Source organism: Camelus dromedarius, chromosome 6, assembly GCF_036321535.1.
Source record: "Camelus dromedarius isolate mCamDro1 chromosome 6, mCamDro1.pat, whole genome shotgun sequence".
NCBI lineage: Eukaryota > Metazoa > Chordata > Mammalia > Artiodactyla > Camelidae > Camelus > Camelus dromedarius.
Window position 1 is genome coordinate 41,210,230 of NC_087441.1, and position 20,748 is coordinate 41,230,977.

Genomic DNA, 20,748 nt, shown 5'->3' on the forward strand with positions numbered 1-20,748 from the left:
TCTTCTCTATCCACTTTTTTTTTCCCAGATGGTTTTCTGTTGTATTTCATAATCTACTTACAAGTCTTGCTTGTAGCACTTGTACTCCTCAAGGGCAGGAAACCTGTCTCTTTAACTGGACATATTCTGAAAGCCTAGCACCATAGCTTATATAAAAAAGACTCTCAATACGTATTGATAACCCTCTGAAAGAAATGTTAGCCCTGCACCAAATTCCACAGACAAAACCACTCTTTGTGACATTATCTAGGAGAAATTTGTTGAGAAAGAACAAGGAAGCTACATTTTGAACAAGCATATTGGAAACACTGGGACTCAAGTTTCAATGAGATAGGAATACTTTAGAGTCTCATTTTATCCAGGTGTACAGTGTCCTTCTGTATTCCCAGGTGATAGGTTCTAGGACCACTAAAGATACCAAAATCCCTCAGATGCTCAAGTGCCTTATGTAAAATGGTGTAGTATTTGCTTACAACCTGTGCACATCCTCCCATACACTTTTTAAATCATCTCTAGATTCCTTATAATACCTAATAAAATGTAAATGCTATGTAAATAGTCGTAAATATAATGTAAATGATATGTTAATAGTTGCCTTGTACAAGGGGCAAATTCAAGTTTTACTTTCTGTAACTTTCTGGAATTTTTTTTTGTGGGGGGAATATTTTCTATTTGTGGTTGGTTGAATCTGAAGATGTGAAACACAGATACGAGAGGGCTGACTGTATTTACTATCTACCAGGTGTGACTGCTTCTTCCCTCTGACACTAATTATTAACTTAATACCTCAAATGCCAGACCCTTATTTATTACCTTGAACACACAGACCTCTATTAGATGTCTGGAATGTTGGTGGGTAGGTAGGTACTTTAATCTAATCTAACCTCTATCACAATAATTAACTTTAATTGCTTTTCACCCTGGTTCCATGATCTCCCAACTCGTTGGTAGTGATATAACTTTGTAAAGAAACTAATTAAGAAAAGAAAAGAAGCAAAAAAACACCCTGAGATAAACCTCTTAAAAAACAAATGCGTTAAACATTCTGTAAGCAAGTACATAAGATATTCAAACAAAGGAAATGTGTTGCTTTTATTGCTTATTTTGAGTGCCGCCTCTGTTCTCCCAAGGAATGTCATGGCCTTAAATTCTATTCCTCAGCGGACACTTCCTGCTCAAATAAATCTTCAGATTTACTTAATGATCAAAATTCTTTACCACATAGTCACCTCTCTAACTCTAGAATTCCAAGTGACCAACATTTTTAATGGTTCTCTGTAATCTCTCTGATATGGAAATGTATGGAAGTACGTGTGCACTCAGAAAGATTCTTTTTCCCTTCTTTTCATTCCTGTGTCAGAAGAGGAAATATTTTAGAATGAAGGCACAGTGAGAAATTTGAGGAACCACTGGTATTACTTGAGATGAGCTGTGGTTAAGGGGATCACATGAAATAGTTCTTTCTTTCCAAGAAAAGCCACTTCCCTTGACAAAATATTTAAGTGATACAAATAATGATGAATACACTTATTTAACTCCCCTTAAATGAATAAGGTACCCCTCTTCCATGGGTAAACTGTATTTATATACTGCCTTTCCCTTGTGTTTCCCAAAACACTACAATAAAAACAATCTCCTGAGAGGTTTACTTGGTATATTTCACTAACTGATTTTGTTAACTGTTTGTATGCTAGATGTACACAATTCACCTAGTGGTTGAACATGTAAGAGATATATCTTTACCATGGCTTGATGACACTATGCTACCTTTATAGCAGATTATATTTATTCATAAACTATGGAGCTGTCTACTTGAACTGTCTCTAGTAAAGTTTGTTAAAATACAAATGATCCATTTGTAACGCTCCAATCCTCCCCACTCCCTACCCTCCACCCCTGCCCCAGCCAACTTTTTAAAAAATGGAATTCTTATAAAGTTCAGTAGGTTCCCAATAGGATAATGCCCAAGGAAGATAACATAAATAGAATCTGATATATCCATCTCAAATGGTTTTACTGAATCATATCTCTATGATTTTGAAATCTTGATAATAATTTATATGGGTAAAATATACCATTAAATGATACAATATTCTTTAATATACAAATAGTGGTGCTTACCATATAGCTTTGATCATGTGTATTCATATCCAAAATACATCCATTTATAATATATCAAGGCGTAGCTCCAGGTTATCTGAAGAGCATTGCTTGATAAAGAGCAATGGAGACTGAGGAGTTGATGGAAATATTATTACTTCCACCTTCTTCCCCTACCACTGCCGTTATAATCCACAAGAAATGGTTTGCTCATGACCTCAATTTGAAGTCTTTTACTCAGAAATATATCATATACAAAAGGTATTATAGTGCTTTAATGACGGTCAAAATTTCTTTGACACTTCTCCCACCAGGAGATTGTGTCCATGTCTTTCTTCCCTAGAGTCTGGATAGGCTCTGTGACTATTTTAACCAAAACAGAATAGTAGAAGTGCCCTATGCCAGTTTCTGAGAGCAGGCTGTAAGAGAGTGGCCGCTCCCACTTCCTGTCCCTTGGAGCACTACCTTGGATCTCCACCTCTGGGAGAAGCCAGCTGCCATGCAAGAAATCTATCCTGAGACTGCTCTGATCGCAAAGAGTACGTGCTAGGTCTCTGTGGGTCCGGCCAGCCCAGCCCAAGCAGCAAGACCAGTCGTCAAGGAACCATTTTAGGCCTCCTAATCCCAGCACACACCCCATCAAGAAAAATGAAGATCCCAGACATATAGCCCCAGTAGCTATCCCAACAGCTCCCAGTTATTCAAGCAACCCCAGCTGTGGCCACAAACATCAAGTACCAGACATGAGCTGTCCCTGCTGTGCCGGCTCTAATCTCTGACCCACAGAGTCATAAGCACCATGAATATGGCCATTAACCTGATTTCAGTGATAGTTTCACAGATGTATACGTATTTGTGTGTATCAAATTGTGCCCTTTAAATATGTGCAGTTTGTTGTACATCAATTATATAACAATGAAGCTATTAAAAAGTAAAAATTTTAAATTATTGTTGCCCTATACCACTGAGTTTTCAGATGTTTGTAATCTGACAATAGGTAACCTGAATATGCACCTTCTATATTTTATGGGTTTTTTACTGATGTTTAGAGTAAAATGAAAGTATTAAAATGTAAACTTGACATATAAATTTAAAAGATACATTGAGTACTTTTAAAAATAATATTCAATTTGTTTTTATCTAATGTCTACGTAATCAAGACTCTAAGAGAATTAAATGTATTTGACTTAAAAAAGATCATATTATGGATTAGTAGTAGTAGTATTGGTATTGTTTGTAAGTTTAGTGATTTTCCTGCCAGAACAGATTCCAGGCATGCAGTATATTCACTCCTGTGTTCTGAGATCCCAGTCCTTTCCCTAGACCCTAGTAGGTGTTCAACAAATGTTTACTAAAATAATAAATGAACAGCGAAATAAACACTTAAGTAGAAAACTGTCCTTTTGTTTTAATATCTTTATTGTTGGGCATCTTAATTAAAACATATTTGCAAATGTTTGCAGGCCACCTGCTGAGTATCTTGAGGTATTCAATATTGAACCAGAAATGCAGACACCATGCAGTGCATAATAATAGCAAACATTGATTGAACACTTCCAAACGCCAGATACTAGACTAGGTACATTCATCTTTACTAACTGGCATTCTTCTTATTCTCAATTTTACACTCAAGGACACTGAGGCTCAGATAAATATACGTACTTAATATTGCAAAAAAGTTGCCTGTGGCAGAGGCAGATCCCTTTGACTCCTGCATCTAAGTGCCTAATCATACTTAATCCTTGTGCTTCATTGAGTTGAAATAACATTATGACCACAAGTCTAACCAACAAGAATAAGATTTATAGAACACAAAAAAGAAAGAAAAGTAACAATCTTCATTCTGCCTATTTTCTTCTTTATTGTAGGTCAGATGTACATGATGATTATTATAGCTAGATGTTATGAAAGATTAATCAGTGGTTAAAAAAAAGAAAAGATTCTCACAGAAAGAATTTTTAGACAAATCAATTTCTGATCAAAAAAATCCTCCTTTAACCAAATCTTAAAACTCATTCACTTGTTTTTCTCTGTAGTCTTAGGAAGTATTCAGAAGATATGATAATATTTTCTGAAGACTTCAGTTAGCAAATGAGGGAGGTGAAAAATTAAAAACAGAGGAGAAATTCTGTTTAAAAAATTTAATATTAATAATAGAGCATACTTTCAGATTTATGCCTGATTTTATATATTAGATTTATAAAATACATGTGTGTTCACTGTTATTTATTATGTACTTAAATTTATATGTGAAATATGTATATATTACTTGTAGATATACTTTTGATTACAAAATTGGTATACAGGACAGTAAGAAGATAGGGAGGAAGCATGCTTTAATGAACAACTAGTTTTAATGAGTCTTCTTGATCTAAACAAAAAAATCAAAACTTCATTTTCTCAATAAATATGTTTATTTTGTGTTTTAAGTCTCAAGAAGTTATGGCAGAAATGCTTCACAAGAACTATTCTTCATTTGATACTACGACTATATTTTTTACTAATTGTACTATTAAGCACTTCTTTATCCACTTAACAAGCATGAAAAATCTTTGTGCTCTGTGTAAGAGTGCTGAAAAAATGTAGATTTTCTTAGGTGATACAAATAAAAATTCACTTATAGTTTGAAAAAGAAACTCTAGTATTTATACATTTTTTGCTTGTTTTAAATAAGATTAATCATTGGAGTTCTGATAAATTTCACTTCTGGATCAAATGAAATTTTAAATTTAGATGGCATATACCAGTAAGTTTTTTTTTTAAATAAGAATTTTCATTAAAGATTTTCTAATTGTCATTCCAGAATTTTTTACCAATAACTTATGCTTTTAAAGTACCAAGAAGCATATGACAAAAGGAAACTAAGACATTCTTTGTACTAGCATAATCCAACACATGAACTAGATAGCACCCCAGAGATGAAAAGAGAAGGATATTGTGAAGATAATTCATTTTTCCAGTTACAGATTAGTATTTTACCTTTTTTTTTGATGGGGGGAGGTAATTAGGTTTATTTATTTATTTATTTTTAGAGAAGGTACTGGGGATTGAATCAAGGACCTCATGCATGCTAAGTATGTGCTCAATCACTTGAGCTATATCCTTCCCCCCTAAAAATTAATGTTTTGTAATATGACTTGACGAAGTCCATAGGCTTCTTTTTCTTTATAATTTTACCATGTCCTCAGATCTGTTCATGTTATCTATTTTAAAGTATCTGTTGCTTCATCCAATGCTTACCAATTTTTCAAAAAGACTAAAATAAGTAGCTCTAGTTGGTCATTTGTTTTAAAAAGTTATATTACCTGTGGTCATTTGAATTCAATTTCCTCAAAACTTTTTTATAAAAGCAGTCAATTAATCCTTCCATAGGAGCCTCTGGACTCTACAGTAAGTATAATTTTTATTTTAGAAATCATCGGTTTCACTGACCCACACTCCATCATAGAAATTTTGGTATTTTGCTGAGGAAATTAGTAATGCCTGCTGACCAGCATGTTCTCTTCAGTGCACTGCATCATCAAGGGCTAACATATATGTCTCTATGACTACTGATTGCTGAGGCTCCTCATGCTTGTAAGTTTCTAGACATTTTTCTTACCACATGGAGTAAGGTGCTATGTTGATAAATTTTGATGACATTTAAATATGATTACCCAGCAGCAATTAGAGAGTAAGAAAAAAACTGCAATGTCTCCCATTTCTTTGAAATTGTATAAGCAAAAGGCTTCTCGACATGACACCCCAACTAAAATTGAGGGACATGTCAACACTGAAATATGGAAATCCATTTCATTTGAGTAAGTATTGAGTTCCATTTATCTTTTAGTATATTTCTAAGTAGCATCTTAATAAAATTTAAACTGATTTAATTTATTGAATTCTGTAATTTTAAAAGATAATCTACCATGAGCCAATCTGAGCATCATTTATGTTGCTTACATCAAGTAAGTTTAAATCTATCAATGTATAATGACATTAAACAACAAATACCATCATTGGTCACCTTTGGGGTATGTTAAGGAACCAACTCAATATTCTGAAAACCAGTAAGTAAAGGGAAAGAATCAAACATTTATTCTGCCTTTCCGTAAAGAAATGTACCTCAGGATAACCAAATGGTTGATGAAGGAATGTTTCTCTTTATAGAAGTAACTGCACAAATAATAGAAAAGGGAATGACAATTAGAATAATGTCATTTTGCAACTCTAAATTAATTAATGGATTAAAGCAAAGATCAATGATTTCAAACATCACAAAAAGAGACACAGCTAGACATGTGTGCCTCCTGATAGAAGTATATGCTATCACCTGTGATATAATCCGTAGATCCACTGATTAATTTACAGAGAATATAAGAAATACAGAAAAGACAAAGGAACATATTAAATGACAGGCTGAGGTGCAATTGGCAAAACTGACACTGTGGAAATTATAAAACAACTCAGTTTCTTGCACAAATAAACTGCAAGGAAAATATAAAGAGATAGATAAATTCAGACATAACATTACATAGTATTTTTAGACAATATTTTTTTCCTATTTGTGTTTCAGGGATCTTTCCTGTCAACTCATTAATGAAGAATTAAGATAGAAATGTCATCTACCTTTCTAGTTTTTAAACTATCATTTCTCTTTTCTAGGTAACAATGACAATAATAAAAAAATTCTCAAGTTAGAAAGCAGTCTCTTATCCACTGACGAAAGAGAAAAAGTAAGTCGGCAAAATTCTTCACATCTTTGGCTAAAGACAGACACTCTTTCCATTCATACCCTGGAGTCCTGTATTAGTTTGCTAGGGCTGCCATAACAAATATCGGACTGGGCAGCTTTAACAACAGAAATTTATTTTCTAACAGTTCTGGAGGCTACAAGTCCAAAATCAAGGTACTGATAGGTCTGGTGTCTCCTGAAGCATCTTTCCTTGACTTGGCAGATGGTCACCTTTTCATTGTGTCCTCACGCGGTCTTTTCTCTCTATGCAAGTGCACCCCTGGTGTTTCATATGTCTGATTTCTTTCTTTTTCTAAGGACATCAGTCACATTAGATTGGGGCCCACCCTAGTTTCCTTATTTGAACTTAATCACCTCTTTAAAGGCCCTATCTCCAAATACAGTCACATTCTAAGATACTAAAGGTTAGGGCTTCAACATGAATTTTGGAGGGGACCGTTCAACCCATAGCAAGTCCTTTCAGAATCTCACAGTGTTTACTTGTAATATCAATGTCATATTTACTGCTTAAAATGGTTTGAAATCTAGAAAAAACTTCAATGTTAGCTTAAAAGCTAAGCCCTTAAAGCTCATGAAATTAATTACACAAGCTACACTTTGCCAACAGTCTGTAGCCCAACATTCCTAATCACTCCTCGATTCTCAGACCCTAATTCTCCAGACATGTGTTCTCCAATGTGGTAGCCACATGTGGCCAGTGAGCACTTGGAATGTGGATTTCAAAGACTTAGTATGAAAAAAAAAAGTAAACTATCTCAGTAATGTTTATATTGATTACATGTTGAAATATTTTGGATATATGGATTATTAAAGTTAATTTCATCTGTTCCTTCTTATTTAAAAAAAATTATGGTTATTAAAAAGTTTAAAATTACATATGTGGCTGGAATTACATTTCTATTGGATGGTGCTTTCCCAAAATGCAGGTATGTGTCATTTGAATTAAGACTTGCTATGAGAACTTTCTTAGACTTCCAATTTATAACTCTCCCCAAGAATCCCTTTCCTTTTCTCACCCCTACTAATTACCCAGGTACAGAATGCTAGCACCATATCCAGCCCTTAAGCCACATTTTAAACCTAAGGAACACTTGCCCACTTGTTAGGAAGACAATCTGTAATGCTAACTTAACAAACTCAACTGAAATGTTATATTTATTGAAATTCTAAGTGATGAGTAATCCTGTTGCCTTTCACCTTTCCCCAGAAATGAGAGATGTTGTAATAACAGCAATTGATAAAATTATTCTCGTTTCTTATTTACTAGTAGTACTAAAAAGTCTATGCTCTAATTTTACCAAAACACTAGAACTGAGATATCAGGGTTTCTAAAAATTTTGAAATAATTATTTTATGGGTCTTATGATGGGGTAGATATTTAGGTTTGTTTTATAGCTGATGTTGAACAGCTGAGGGGAAGAACAATAGACAGGAGTAGTTCAGGATCAGTAATTTTTCACTTTTTCAGGAACATAAAATATGGTTAACTTTCACACCTTTAAAAAGTATTTATTTTCCATTTTTAAAATAGCATTGTTGGGTGTAATTTAAAGGAGTGCTGGAACTCAAATCCCCAGGAGGGACTGGAGCATTTACAGACTGAAAACATGTTAAAATTCCTGTTGGCTACACACTGCTTTAAGCACTTTCATATAGCTGGGAAGTGAAGAGGGGGGAAAATTCTCAATTTGCAGTTAATGATTAAAGGAAAGATAAAAGATAATAGTCTTGTTACTTAACCAATTTTCTTAATTTTCAAAGCTAACTTGGGCTATGTTAAACTATATACCCCTCCCAGCTGGATCTACTTAAAATATACAAAAACAAAAAGCACCCTTCCCTCACATACTTAACTTTAATTGCAACCTTTATTAAGTTTATATTCATGAGGGGAAAATGTAAATAAATTACATTTTTTCTCAACTATATTATCAAGTTCTAGCATAAAAATGTTTAATTGACTTGTGACCATTAAAACTCACCTTCAGTGGATATAATCTTATATCCTAAGTATAATGTCAAGCATACTTTTCAGTTCCTTAAACTGAATAATAGTTGTACTTACCATCAACACTTAAGATTTAAAAATTTTTTCTAAAACTTGTTTTAAAATTAAATTTGTAAAAAATCCTATTTTAGCAAGCTTGATTATATCAATTGATAAAACTTTATTTTACAAGCAATAGGAATTGGATCAAATGATGATTATAATCCAGAAGAAGTATTTTATAACCATAGCAAATGCCATTATACATACTGCCAATACAGATTTAAAAGACAATACTGAACTGTACAAGAGTTATTTATTTTTCCTTAATCTCAAAGCTATTTTAGTAATACAAAAAGCCATATTAACATTTTTCCATTAGAAAACAATGTGATGTACAAAACTTTGGATGAAAAGATATATGTCAAATTTCATTTAATCATTTGGTGGAAAATCCACCACTCCATCAATACCACCCAAAGTGTTTTAGGCAATGATTAAAATCAAAGTAATGCATCTTAATAAATTCCAGCTGTTAAAAGAACAAACCTAGAAATATAGTTGGCTACACAGTATTTTTAACTACTCAGGAGTTACTTTTTTAAATCCATTTTTTCTGAGTCCTACCACATACCAGGTGCTGTACTTGTCCAAATAGGTATTTGAGAAAAAGCTGTTAAGGTGGAGACCCCATAAAGCAGTCCTTTGGTTACCAGATTTGACTTTTAACTTTCAAACATCCTCCAAGATGAAGAAACCCCAACTAAAAGTACACACTCTTCCAAATGTTACTTATTTTATTAGCAGGGAGGGTGTTTGGTAAAGAGAGGTCATGAACTATTATTTATGACCCACTATTCCAATTAAAAGCACATTTCAAAAGCTAATTTGTTATTTTTCTAATGAGTTTAAGATTTGGCATCCAGTTATTACAAACATGGTTCACTGACTTATTGTGAACCCTACCAGGCACACTGCTCAAAAACAGCAAAGCAGGTGTGCGTAAACACTTTCTTTTGTATTTAGTGAAGTAATGGTATTTAATACACATCTCTATCTTAAAATTCAATTCAGTTTAGGGTCCAGTAAGGAAAATAAATCCAGTTATGGGGTGGTAGAGAGCAAAGAGGGTAAACTAGTAAGGATTATTACTATACAAGGAAGTTTTATACTCTATCTTTTCCTCTGAGTAACAAGATGCTAATACACTACTTTCATCAAAACAAAACTGCTTGCAACTATTGAAATGAGGCAAGTACTAAAGGCCCATAAACTGACAATGTTGTCCATTCATCACCATTACTTCTTTACATAAGCTTGTTTCCCTAAAGTATAATGCATTATCTAAGCTATAATTTGGAAATCAGCCAAGCTCTAAACAATTACAATGGCAGGTAATACTCCAAAAAAACAAAACAGAACACCTATGGTCACTTTTCATGACCCATCTGCAGTTTGGATTAAGTGGACTCTCACTCAGTATAAACTTGTTTCTGGACCTGCATGACACACACACACACACACACAAAATTTTATGAAATTTTCACTTAAGACGTTCAAATAGTCTTCGGGTCATACCACTTTTGTATTAAGTGATTTATTCTGATATGCTATATAACTACAATAAAAATAACTTCAATTTTTAAATGAAAACTAAATGCAGATAAATGGCAACAGATTTGACATGGAATGTTGTAAGATTTTCTTGTATGTCATCTGATACTACTGATTATAAATTTGAGTTCGGAAACTTCAGATTAAAAACCACAAGAAAATTTACTCTTGATGGCATGCAAGATCTTCCTCAAAATGAACCTAAGACCTCAGTCTCAGAATTTTATCAGAACATAAAGAAACACAACAAATTTGTACATTTTATTCACATTTATTTTTCGCTTTTAGTGTGCTCACAGAAAATTAGAACACCTTAAGCAGGAGTTTAATAGCAATTTTTGTAAGCAAAGTTACATTCCATCTCTAAGTCAAATTGGTCAAAGCTTCTCCAGTATTTACAAAACATGATAGACAAGATGCTACACAAAACCATTGCATCTGAAGATTTTTTCCTTATTCTCAAAGACGACTGGAAAAGAAAGCATTGTCTGCTGTAATCAAAAACATACCACAGTATAAACAGTAACCATTCCACTTATCACAGCTTGGTTGAGTTTAAAATTTGTGTTTAAAAGGTCCAAGATGACTGCAGTTTTACAAAAATGGGCAGGGTGGAAAGTTGCAAACTTCATGTGCTTCTGGATATCAAGATTTGTTTTTATACAATAGTCACAGTTAAAAACACCCTGCTGGTAATACATAATTACACTTTATTAAGGTCATAAACCAGCAATAAACAATAAAGCCTATACAACTTGTAGTTCTACTTAATCACTGACTGGTACAGCTAACATGAGATAAGTGAAAAGTTCCTATGGTTTAAATGAACTCCTAAGACTATGATCTTTTTAAAAATCTGGGTATTGGTGTTTTTTTCTCTTTCCTTCTTAGTCAAGACTTGTAGTGTTGTAAACCTGCCTCACAAAATACATCGTAATAACTTTTCTTAAAAAAAAAAAAAGACTAAGCCTTTACACCATCATTTCTAGTGGTACATTATCTTGGCAATGTTATGCACCACTTAAATTTCCCCATCCTGGCCCCTATCACTTCATCTGATATCCCTTTTTGACCCACCCATCTCCTTCATATATGGGCATGTCCATAGATTGACAAAGAAAGTTTACATTTTTGAATAAAGATGCAAAGTATGCAAAAAACATTAATACTGATGCAAAAAAATAAAAATAAAAGAGAAACAAGGCAGAGGAAGGTATTTAAGCTCTCCTCGACCTGTTGGAATGGTGGTAACAGAATGATCTGAGATGGGATCTGTGGGGAGGGGGAAAAAAACAAAATTTGCTGCTTAAAAAAAAAGTAAAATAAAAAAAGACATCTTTAAAATCAATCCCTGGTTGTAGACAAGTTCTCCAAAACCAGTACCTGGCACCACTCCAACAAACAAACGGGGGGAGAAAAGTTCTTCGATTATCTTAAAAAATCTTGCCCTTTTACTCTGCCGCCTCCGCTTGGGGGGCTTCTGGACTGCACTCGGGCTGGGCCTCCTGTGAGGGGGCTGCGCAGGCTGACGACGCTGCGGCCGCCGCCTCCTCCTCCGCCGCCGGGGCCGCCTCCTGCTCCAGGGGTGCGCCGGGCCCGGAGGCCGAGGGCGCCTCGCTGGCGGCGGCGCTGGCCCCAGCCTCCTCGGTCTTCTCCTCCGCCTTGGTGGGCTCCTCTGCGGCCTTGGCCTCCTCGCTGGCGGGCGGCTTCTCGGGCGCGACGGTGGCCTCCTCGAGCTTGGCCTCCTGCGCGTCGCCCCCCGCCGCCCCCTCCTCGCCCACGGCCGCCTCCTCGCCCGGCGCCGCCACCGGCTCCCCGGAGGCCACGCCTGCCTCGCCGGCGGCCGCGGCAGCGCCCCCAGGGGCCTCGTCCTTGCCGCCTTCGGCCGAGGCGCCGGCTGCGCCCTCAGCCTCACCGCCCTCTCCTGCCTCCTTCTTGTTCTTCTTGAAAGAGAAGCCGCTCAACTTGAAAGACTTCTTGAAGGAAAAGCGCTTCTTTTTTTTTTTCGGGGTCTCGTTGCTGGGCGAGGGCGTGGCCCCGTCCTCGGCCTTGGGCGAAGACGTCGAGGAGGCAGCCGACGCGGCCTCCCCCTCGGCGGCTGTGGGTGAGCCGGGCTCGGCCGCCTCGCCCTCCGCGGGGGCCTCTTTCTCCGCGGGGCTGGCCCCGGCCTCGGGGGCGGCGGCGGCCGGTTCATCTTTCTCAGCCGCGGTGGGCGACGCAGCCCCACTCCCGGCGGCCGCGGGCTCCTCCTTGTCGGCGGCCGGGGCGCTGCCGTTGGCCTGCAGCTCCTCCTTGGCGCCCGGCTCGGCGGCCGCGGGAGAAGCGTCGCCGTTTACCTTCACGTGGCCATTTTCCTGCGGGGCAGAGAAAGCGGGAGCGTCACTGAAGGGGCCCGGGTGCCAGCATTCCTGCCCCCAACCCCTGGGCCGAGGGGGACCAGCATCCCCCCTAATCCCCTCTGGCTTTGGAGATCCCCTCCCTTAGGGGGAGGCGGAGTTGGATGTTCAGATGAGAGTTCCTAGAAGACGTCGGGGCAGTCCAGTCTGGGGTGCCTAAAGGCACAGCGGTAGCCTTGACCACTCAGCAAATGTCTTAAGGACTTAAAAGGGCCCAGTCCGAAACGTGGAAAGCAAAGGGTAACCCATTCCAGCCTTCCCCTCACGAGCTTTGGAATAAAGTAGTCACGTAATGTATGATATACCAAACGCCCTTTGGAAGAAGGCACAGAGCCAGAGCCGATGATCTGCGCCTATGTTACACATCCCCGTTTCTCCCTAAATTCTACAGGCGTCTTCAAAACACCAAGAACTCCCAGGGGGATCCCAGCGTTCCAGCCAGAAGCGCCCGGGCCGTGCGCAAAGGCCCTACGCTCGCCTAGGGCATGGGGTCAACAGGGGGCGCTGCGCCTCCACGGCGCGGAGCCGGGCGCAGGCGGACGCGGAGGGGCGGGGCCTCCGGGCCACCCCGCCCTGCCCGGTCGGGCCCTGCCCGCCGGCCGAGGCGCCCCCGAGCCCTGATCGCGCAGCCCACAGTCCGCAAACAAAGCTCAGGTGGCACCCTGGTCGGGATAAAACCAACAAGGCTGTGGGGAGACCCATTATTTCTGAGGTCTCGCGTCTGCTTCCACGCCCACCTTCGTCCGTGATTCTGTGAAGCCAGGGCGCGCCCCGGCTGTTCATTTTGCATTTTTAACGGGTTCAAAGCCTCTAGGCAGAGCTCGCCTTCCCCATTAGGTTAGGGCACGCGAAGCAACACGGCCTCTGCTGCTCTAGGAAAAGAGGCGTGGTAGGTGCCCCGTGTTTGTGAAGCAGCCACCCTTGGCCGACCTCTCGCGCCCACCCAACCGTGGCCATCCGCCTGGGTTCGGGCAGCGCCGGGACAGCCTCCGCAGTGGTCGGGGCGCCACGCACACCAACAATCCTGACAGACACACAAGGACTGCCTCTTGTTGGCCATCTGGACAGGTTCTTCAAGGACCCACAGAGTCTTCCTACCCTAGGGAGACCATTTAAAAGTCAGATGGGTGTGTAATTCCACAGACAGCTACTAATAAAGATTTAGAATAGTGGGAAAGCCCCTCGAAAGGCCCTGAAACCTTTCTGCCCAGCTCTATTCAGCCAGCCAGCAACCTTTCCAAGAACCCAGGGCACGCCGCCTCGGCATACAATAAGACAGCCCTTCCCTCCTCTCTTCCATCACCATCCCTATCGCGCCCCCCCCAACCCCCCGCTTTCCTACCCACACACAGAATCACACCAGTTCAGAAATCTTGAAGGCGACCCCGTCTCGACAACAAACACGAGAGACACCCAACCACCTTTGTGCCCACCAAACACAAATGCAACCTGGCTGAGGGCGCGGATGGGGGGTAACACCTAGCAAGTCACGTTCTGCCAAGCTCCAAACACGCCATTTTAGACAATTAGTCACTTCATTCCTCTGGTCTACACAAGAATTCGCCAGGATTCTCCGGGAACCACCACTCTGCGGTGGAGGAAGACCCCATCTATGAGAAACTGACAATTTAGGTTATCGCTTTCCATTCAACTTTCAGACTGGAATCTGGCCACGCTCCTCTCCGCCAAATGCGTCTCAAGGCACGACCAGGAAGGAAGAGGAAGCGTATAGACTAGAGAAAGACACCAAAGAAATGACCAGAACCACAGGTAGAATTTACCTGCCCATTCGCTTTGGAAGGCGACGAGGCCACAGCCGCCTCCCCGGGCCTCTCCGCGGCGGCTTCTCCTTTCGCAGCGGTCTTGGAGAACTGGGCACCCATGCTGGCTTCTTCAACAAAGAAACTCAACAGATCCAAGGGGGGGAACAAAGAGCTTCGGGTTGGTGTAACGACGGGGCGAGCAGCAGCAACGGCAGCAGCAGCGGCGGCGGCGGCAGCAGCAGCACACTCACCGGAGGGAGGGGGGAGTGGGGGTGGTGAAGAGGACAGAAGAGAACCGATTAAATACACTCCAGATAAAAAAATTTTAGTCGAAGAGATCAAGAAGCAGGAGCGCAGGAGGGAGGGAAGAAGGGTGGAAAAGTCGAGCACAAAAAAAGGAGCCCAAGTGTAATTTTTTTTTTAAAAAAAAAAGAAGTAATAAAAAAAATCCCAGATTTGTAGCCGCACTGTAGACAAGAGGAAAATGGAGAAATCTCCCTGGTTGCTAATAAGATGCGAGGTCCAACGCCCAAGTGCACAGATGAATGGGCTCGCGGGCGCTGACGCGGCCCCCGCGCGCACCGGCCAATCCGCGCGTCGCACACAAAGCAGGGGGCGGGGCCTGCGCGCTCCGCGAACAATGGAGCCGCGCTTTGCAAACGGTTTGAAAATCAGCCTCAGACTGAGAATTAATGTCCTCCAAATAAATAAATCAATTAAAAATACATGCCTCTCACCTCCCTCTGCTTGAAAATAATAATGCATTACTTGACTGGCTTGTTTGTAATTAATTAACGCGGGGAGGGTACTTGTGGATGGGGGCGGAGAAAGCGTTAACTTGACTCCCTTTGACTCTTGTCGGTCTATATCCGTCTGTCTCTCGCCACTCGCTCCCCTCCCCCATCTTTCCCGTGTGTTTATGTGTGTGTGTGTATACGAGTTTTAAAGACAATGGATGAGATTTGTGTGCAGCATGTTTTCTTTCTCTGTGTTCCATATTGGTTTCAGAGATACTGCAGTGTTCGGTTTTTTTAACGGTTGCAAATGTGAAATCGCCCCAAATTGAAAGGTATTTAAACCAAGAAGATCGAATTTCATCAAACGAGATCGTGAGTTAGAATTAGGTCTGTAGGCCAGATGTGGAAAATGCAAAAGCAGCAAGCAGTCGAAGCCACACTCCCTTCCCCATCTCACATTGGCAGGAAATAAAATATTTCGAGATTGGCCTGCGGCGCTCATCAACAACCCCCCCTTCCCAATTAGTGATTTCAACCCCCCACAATATTGAGGGCCATTTACAAAAGATGGGAAAAGTTTGCATTTTATCACTGTATGAAATGACAATTTTCCTCTATAGTGAAATGGGACACAGCCTCGAGTGTATGAATCCATATTTACAGTTGGTATGCAATTCACGTTGATATGAATCTTTTTCAGCCTACTGCCAGAATCGGATGAACTCTTTTTTTTCTAAACGTGTGTGAGTGTGCATGCAAGCGAGTGGGCTCTTGGAAGGGAGGGAGGCAGCAGCGAAGAAACAAGCGGACTATTACAGTTCAAAGGAGAAATTACGTATTGAAAGATAGCAAGAAGGTCCCTGAACGCTCCAAGTCTAACTAATTTGGGTTAGAGAAAAAGCTTCTGTAAGGGCATCCCGGGGAACCTTCATCTGCAACACTTGGCACCGAAGTACCAGACGCTATTTGTGCGTGAAAGACAACGCGCAGATTTAAAAAATGGAGGGGCGGGGGTAGGGGCAAAAATCAAGGATACACCCGTATAAGCGTTCTCCTACTACCTACATTTTTATTCCCACTTGTGTCCAGATCAGACTACCTTTTCTCGTTTACATTTAGTGATCCTGAAATGAATAATCTTTCGCTTATGAAGGTGAGAAGCAGTCGCAGAAGTGGTTCGTTTATCCTGGTGCTGGCTCTGGATTCTCAAAACAGTTTTATTTTTTTGCTCATTGTAGGGAAATGGGTCACACTCTGAATGAAAAAGACGGTTGGTTCAAGCCAATATCTCTTTTTTCAAGTACTGCTTTGAAAATCACCAAGCTGCGATCGCTACGTGAAACATCGTCTTCTCACAGTCCACTTCTTCAGATGCATCATTCAATCACTAAGTCATATTCCCCAGAGCCGATGGAAAATGTTTCCGTAGAAGTGTATCTTGCCAAATGTGTTATAACCCTTAAGGGAGCCCGCTGGCCTGGCCCAAGACTCCAAACGCCACGATGGATGCGAATCCCTTGCATTATCGGAGTTCCAACTTAAAAAGCCAACTGGGCAGATCCAAAACCACCATCCAGGAGATTCTCAAAACTCGTTTAAACTGTTTATTTCCCCCACCCCAACGTGAATCATGCCTCTTCCTCTGCATCCCCCTCCCCCTTAAATTTGGGGTGATTGCTATCTCGTTTTCAGATTTTCTCCAGACATGTTCTTAGCCTTCCATTTGGGGGCTGCTTTTATTGCTCCTTTGTTACCAGGCTGCCGTGTAGCTTTCCCCCCTTTTCTTTCGCGAATGCCTATTTGCCCGGTACCGGCTTGTCTCCTTGGCAACGGGCAGGGACGATTCGGAGCCCCGCGCGAGGGAAGGGGGAAGGGGCGGAGCCGGCGGGGGAGGGGCAGGTAGGTGGTGGAGGGGAAAGAGACGCTGAGCGAGAGACAAGAGACAGACAGCAAAGCAGATGGCCGCGCGAGGGGGCGTGGCCCGGGCGGGGCGTGGGGGACCCCAAGCGTCGCGGGCGCGAGGGAGCCAATCACTTCCCGCAGCAGCTCTGGGGGCTAGAAAACAAGTGTAAACACAGAGATTCACGCCCCACGAGCGGTCGCTAGTATAGGGTAGAAAAGGTGATTTCCTTTCGATAAGAAAGTGCATTTCTAGCGTAGGTTGGAAAGCCGACAGTCCGCAGTCCCTGGCAGTGGGAGGTTGTTTGAGGGGCGCTGCCGGGGGTGGGGGTGGGGCTGAGCGCTGGGTCAGCCCCTCCCCAACCTCCCCCAGCCTCGGGCCAGCCACGAATGTGGGTGGTTGGGGGGTGAAGGCGGAGGACGGGTGAGGAAGGAAGGGGCTGGGAAATGCGAAGAGATTATTCTGCCTCAGGAACTACATAATGGCCGGGAAGGACCGCCAAACAAGACTGCAACCAATAGGAAGTTGTACGACGTAAGTACAGAGTTCGTCAGGAGTTTGGTGTTCTCACACCCAGAGCTAAAGGTTCCAAATAAGGCTCTAAGTATATAAATGTGGTTATTTATATAAATATGATGAAAGAACCCATGGGGTCGTAGTGAAAATGTAAAACTGGTAAATATCTGTGACCAACTCACCAAGAAGGAAATAAGCATTTATTCTTTATTTGTACTCTTTTCACCATCCACTTGGGGTATTTCTAGGATGATGACAGTCTGTGTATGGTTTTCTCTAGTAAAAAAGAGCAATTTATTTAGGATACCTCAAAGTTATTTTTTCCTTTAAAATCGTAGCACTAGAAGGAATTTTTAGAGATATTTCTACAAATTCTTAAGGGCCTACTGTATGCCGAACATACTGATCTAGGCCTTGTTTTCACATCAGTGAAAAGAGAGATGCAATCCCTGGCCTCAAGGAGCTTACATTTTAATAGATGGTCTACTTTAGGTGAACTGGATCATCTAGTTTCATTTCCTACCTTATCAGATGAAGAAACAGGCCCAGGGAAGTTGCCAGATTTTGTCAGATGGTAGAGCCAGGATTCCAAGTCTCCAACTTCTTCCACTACTGTCTGGGGCTGTCTGACCTTTCCTTGATGTCACAGATTCACTGGACAGGCTAATTATTCATTCCTGAAGTGTTTATTCGGCTTCTGCTAAGTAAAAGCAAAGGGCTAGATGTCAGCTGACAGCAGGGAAGGGCATGAACATGTCTTCCCTCTCCTGTAGCTTCCACTTAACATTATCTCTTAAAACTTCTTAGAATACGAAGAAAGAGAACAAAGGACAGGATTAACTGTGTGCTTAAAAAAAAAACACCCAAAACAATAAAAAAGATGAGGACCTCTTTCTAGATTCCAAGTTAAATATGCCTTTTTAATCAGAAAGCAGTCATTCAACATTCATTCATTCACAAAATACAAGATCCCACCCTGTGTTTATGGTGTTCTGCTCTGTTTTTCATCTTAGATTTTGTATTACCTTTATATTATTTACTTAATTCAGATGATTGATTAGAATTTAGTGTGGAACAAAACACACAGCCACTCATTCATTCAAAAGATACTTACTGACTTCCTATCATGTGCTGGGCAGTTGGAACTCATCAGTGAACAAAAGAGACAAGAAATCTTTATAAAGCTTCCATTCTAGAGTGGGGAAAAAGAAAAATATAATATATATAAGTAAGCAAATTATATGGAATTTTAGAAGTACTTAATTGTTGGGAAGGGGACTAGACCACGTAAGGGAGTTGGGAGTGCAGGGTTGAAATTCTATATAGGAGGTCAGGGAAGGCCTCATTGAGAAGGTATCTTTTGAGCAGATTTGAAGAGTGACAGAGTTGTTTAATGTTGCTTCTAACTAGGAGGACAAAGAAAAGCCAGAATGGAACAAAAAGATCACAAATAGATATGTAATTGTAAATGATCATATGTGCTCTGAAGGGAAATCCAGGGTGCTATAAAATAGTCTAATTTAGTTAGGAGGGTTTAAGAAGGCCTTCTTAAAGGACTGACATTTAAGAGGAAATCTAAAGGTTGAGTAGGCATTAGCCAGGTAAGTAGGTGGAGAGTTGTGTTCAGATGGAGGAAATAGCAAAGCTGAGGAGGGACAAGGTCAAGTGGGTTTGGGAGGAAGGTCAAGAGATTAGTTTAGACATATTTTGGGGTGCCTATAAAACATCCTAGTGGAAAAGTTAAATGTGCAGATGAAAGAGTCTGGAGCTTAAAAAGTGGTTTGGAATGTAAATACAGATATGTGATCATTCCATGTTAAATATTTTCTGAAGCCAAATCATAAGAGTATACAAAGAGAGTACAGAATCACACCTTAAGAGCCTTTTGCCTTAAGAGGCTAGGTAGATATTTGTCAATTATAGGTTAATAAAGCTGAAAATGTAAAATAACATAAAGCAATAAAATAAAAATAACTGAACAGAAAAAAAGTAGTTGGGTAGAAAAGGAGTCTAGCTGGCAAAGAAGACTGAGAAGGAATCCCCAAGGAGGAGACAGAAAACCAGGAGTGTGGTGTCTGGAAAATCGATGAAGACAGTGTCTCAGGGAGGATTGGTTAGTTTTGTCAAATGATGTTGAGACGTCAAATGATGTTGATACATCAAATAAAGACTGAAAAGTTTACACTGGCTGTTGCTGGTTACAGAACTGCATTCTGTATACAGAATACAGAAGTTACTAGTTACAGACTCCAAAGCAGCTTTTGTCCTATGTGGAAAGTGGAATGCAGATTTAGTGTGCTGAGGAGGAAATGAGAGGTAAAGAGGATGATGGCATCAATAATTCCTTCTTCATGAAGCTTGACTAGGTAAAAAAGTGTTGTCCTGGATGGAAGGTATTAGAGCAAAGTTGACTGCTCGGGAAATTAATCCAGTAGAGAGGAAAATGTTGTAAAAATAAGAAAGAAAATGAATAGTGAATGGAATGAAGTCCCTAAGAATACAGGAGGGGATAAAGATACAGGGCACATGCGGAGATACTACCTTTTGAAAGAGACCCTGCTGCTTTCCTGTAACAGAGGAAGAAGAGGATGGCCAAGATTTACTGGTGGGAAGATAAGAGAGCTCCCTTCTGATGGTTTCTATTTGCCTTTGAAATTTATCAGCTAAGGGTAAGGAGAGAAAGGAGAGTTGGAATTTGATTATATTATAGAGGGTGTGGAATAATTAGTGGGAAGCATTGGATTGAACCTTTCGGGTACAGTAAGATTTTAGAGCAATAATGAGTGCCCACTTGAGGCTGATAAATCCCAATGATACTTAACCAGTATATCAAAGTTTCTCTCTTATATAAACTATTTGTGTGTGTGTGTGTGTATTTTTTGGGGGGGATGGGCAGGGAGGGCTGTCATTAGGTCTATTTCTTTATTTATAATTAGTTTTTTTTTTAATTGGAGGTACTGGGGATTGAACCCAGGACCTCACGGAGGCTAAGCGTGCGCT

General features: G+C 40.6%; 1 protein-coding gene and 1 long non-coding RNA gene across 2 annotated transcripts in view; one reads left to right on the top strand and one right to left on the bottom strand.

Moving 5' to 3' along the window:
- Positions 1–10,687: 10,687 nt before the first annotated feature.
- Positions 10,688–15,151, bottom strand: MARCKS (myristoylated alanine rich protein kinase C substrate). The gene is made up of 2 exons (XM_031456189.2): positions 14,614–15,151; positions 10,688–12,790 (listed from the first exon to the last, which is right to left on the bottom strand). Exons 1-2 carry the CDS (start codon positions 14,713–14,715, stop codon positions 11,888–11,890), a joined length of 1,005 nt encoding a protein of 334 aa, XP_031312049.2. The 5' UTR covers positions 14,716–15,151; the 3' UTR covers positions 10,688–11,887.
- Positions 15,152–17,152: 2,001 nt separating this feature from the next.
- The window catches only part of LOC116154382 (uncharacterized), an 873,015-nt gene continuing 869,419 nt past the window's right edge, over positions 17,153–20,748 (top strand). Inside the window, exon 1 of the long non-coding RNA XR_004138267.2 lies at positions 17,153–17,766. This is a non-coding gene — a long non-coding RNA (uncharacterized LOC116154382). The remainder of the gene's footprint in view (positions 17,767–20,748) is intronic.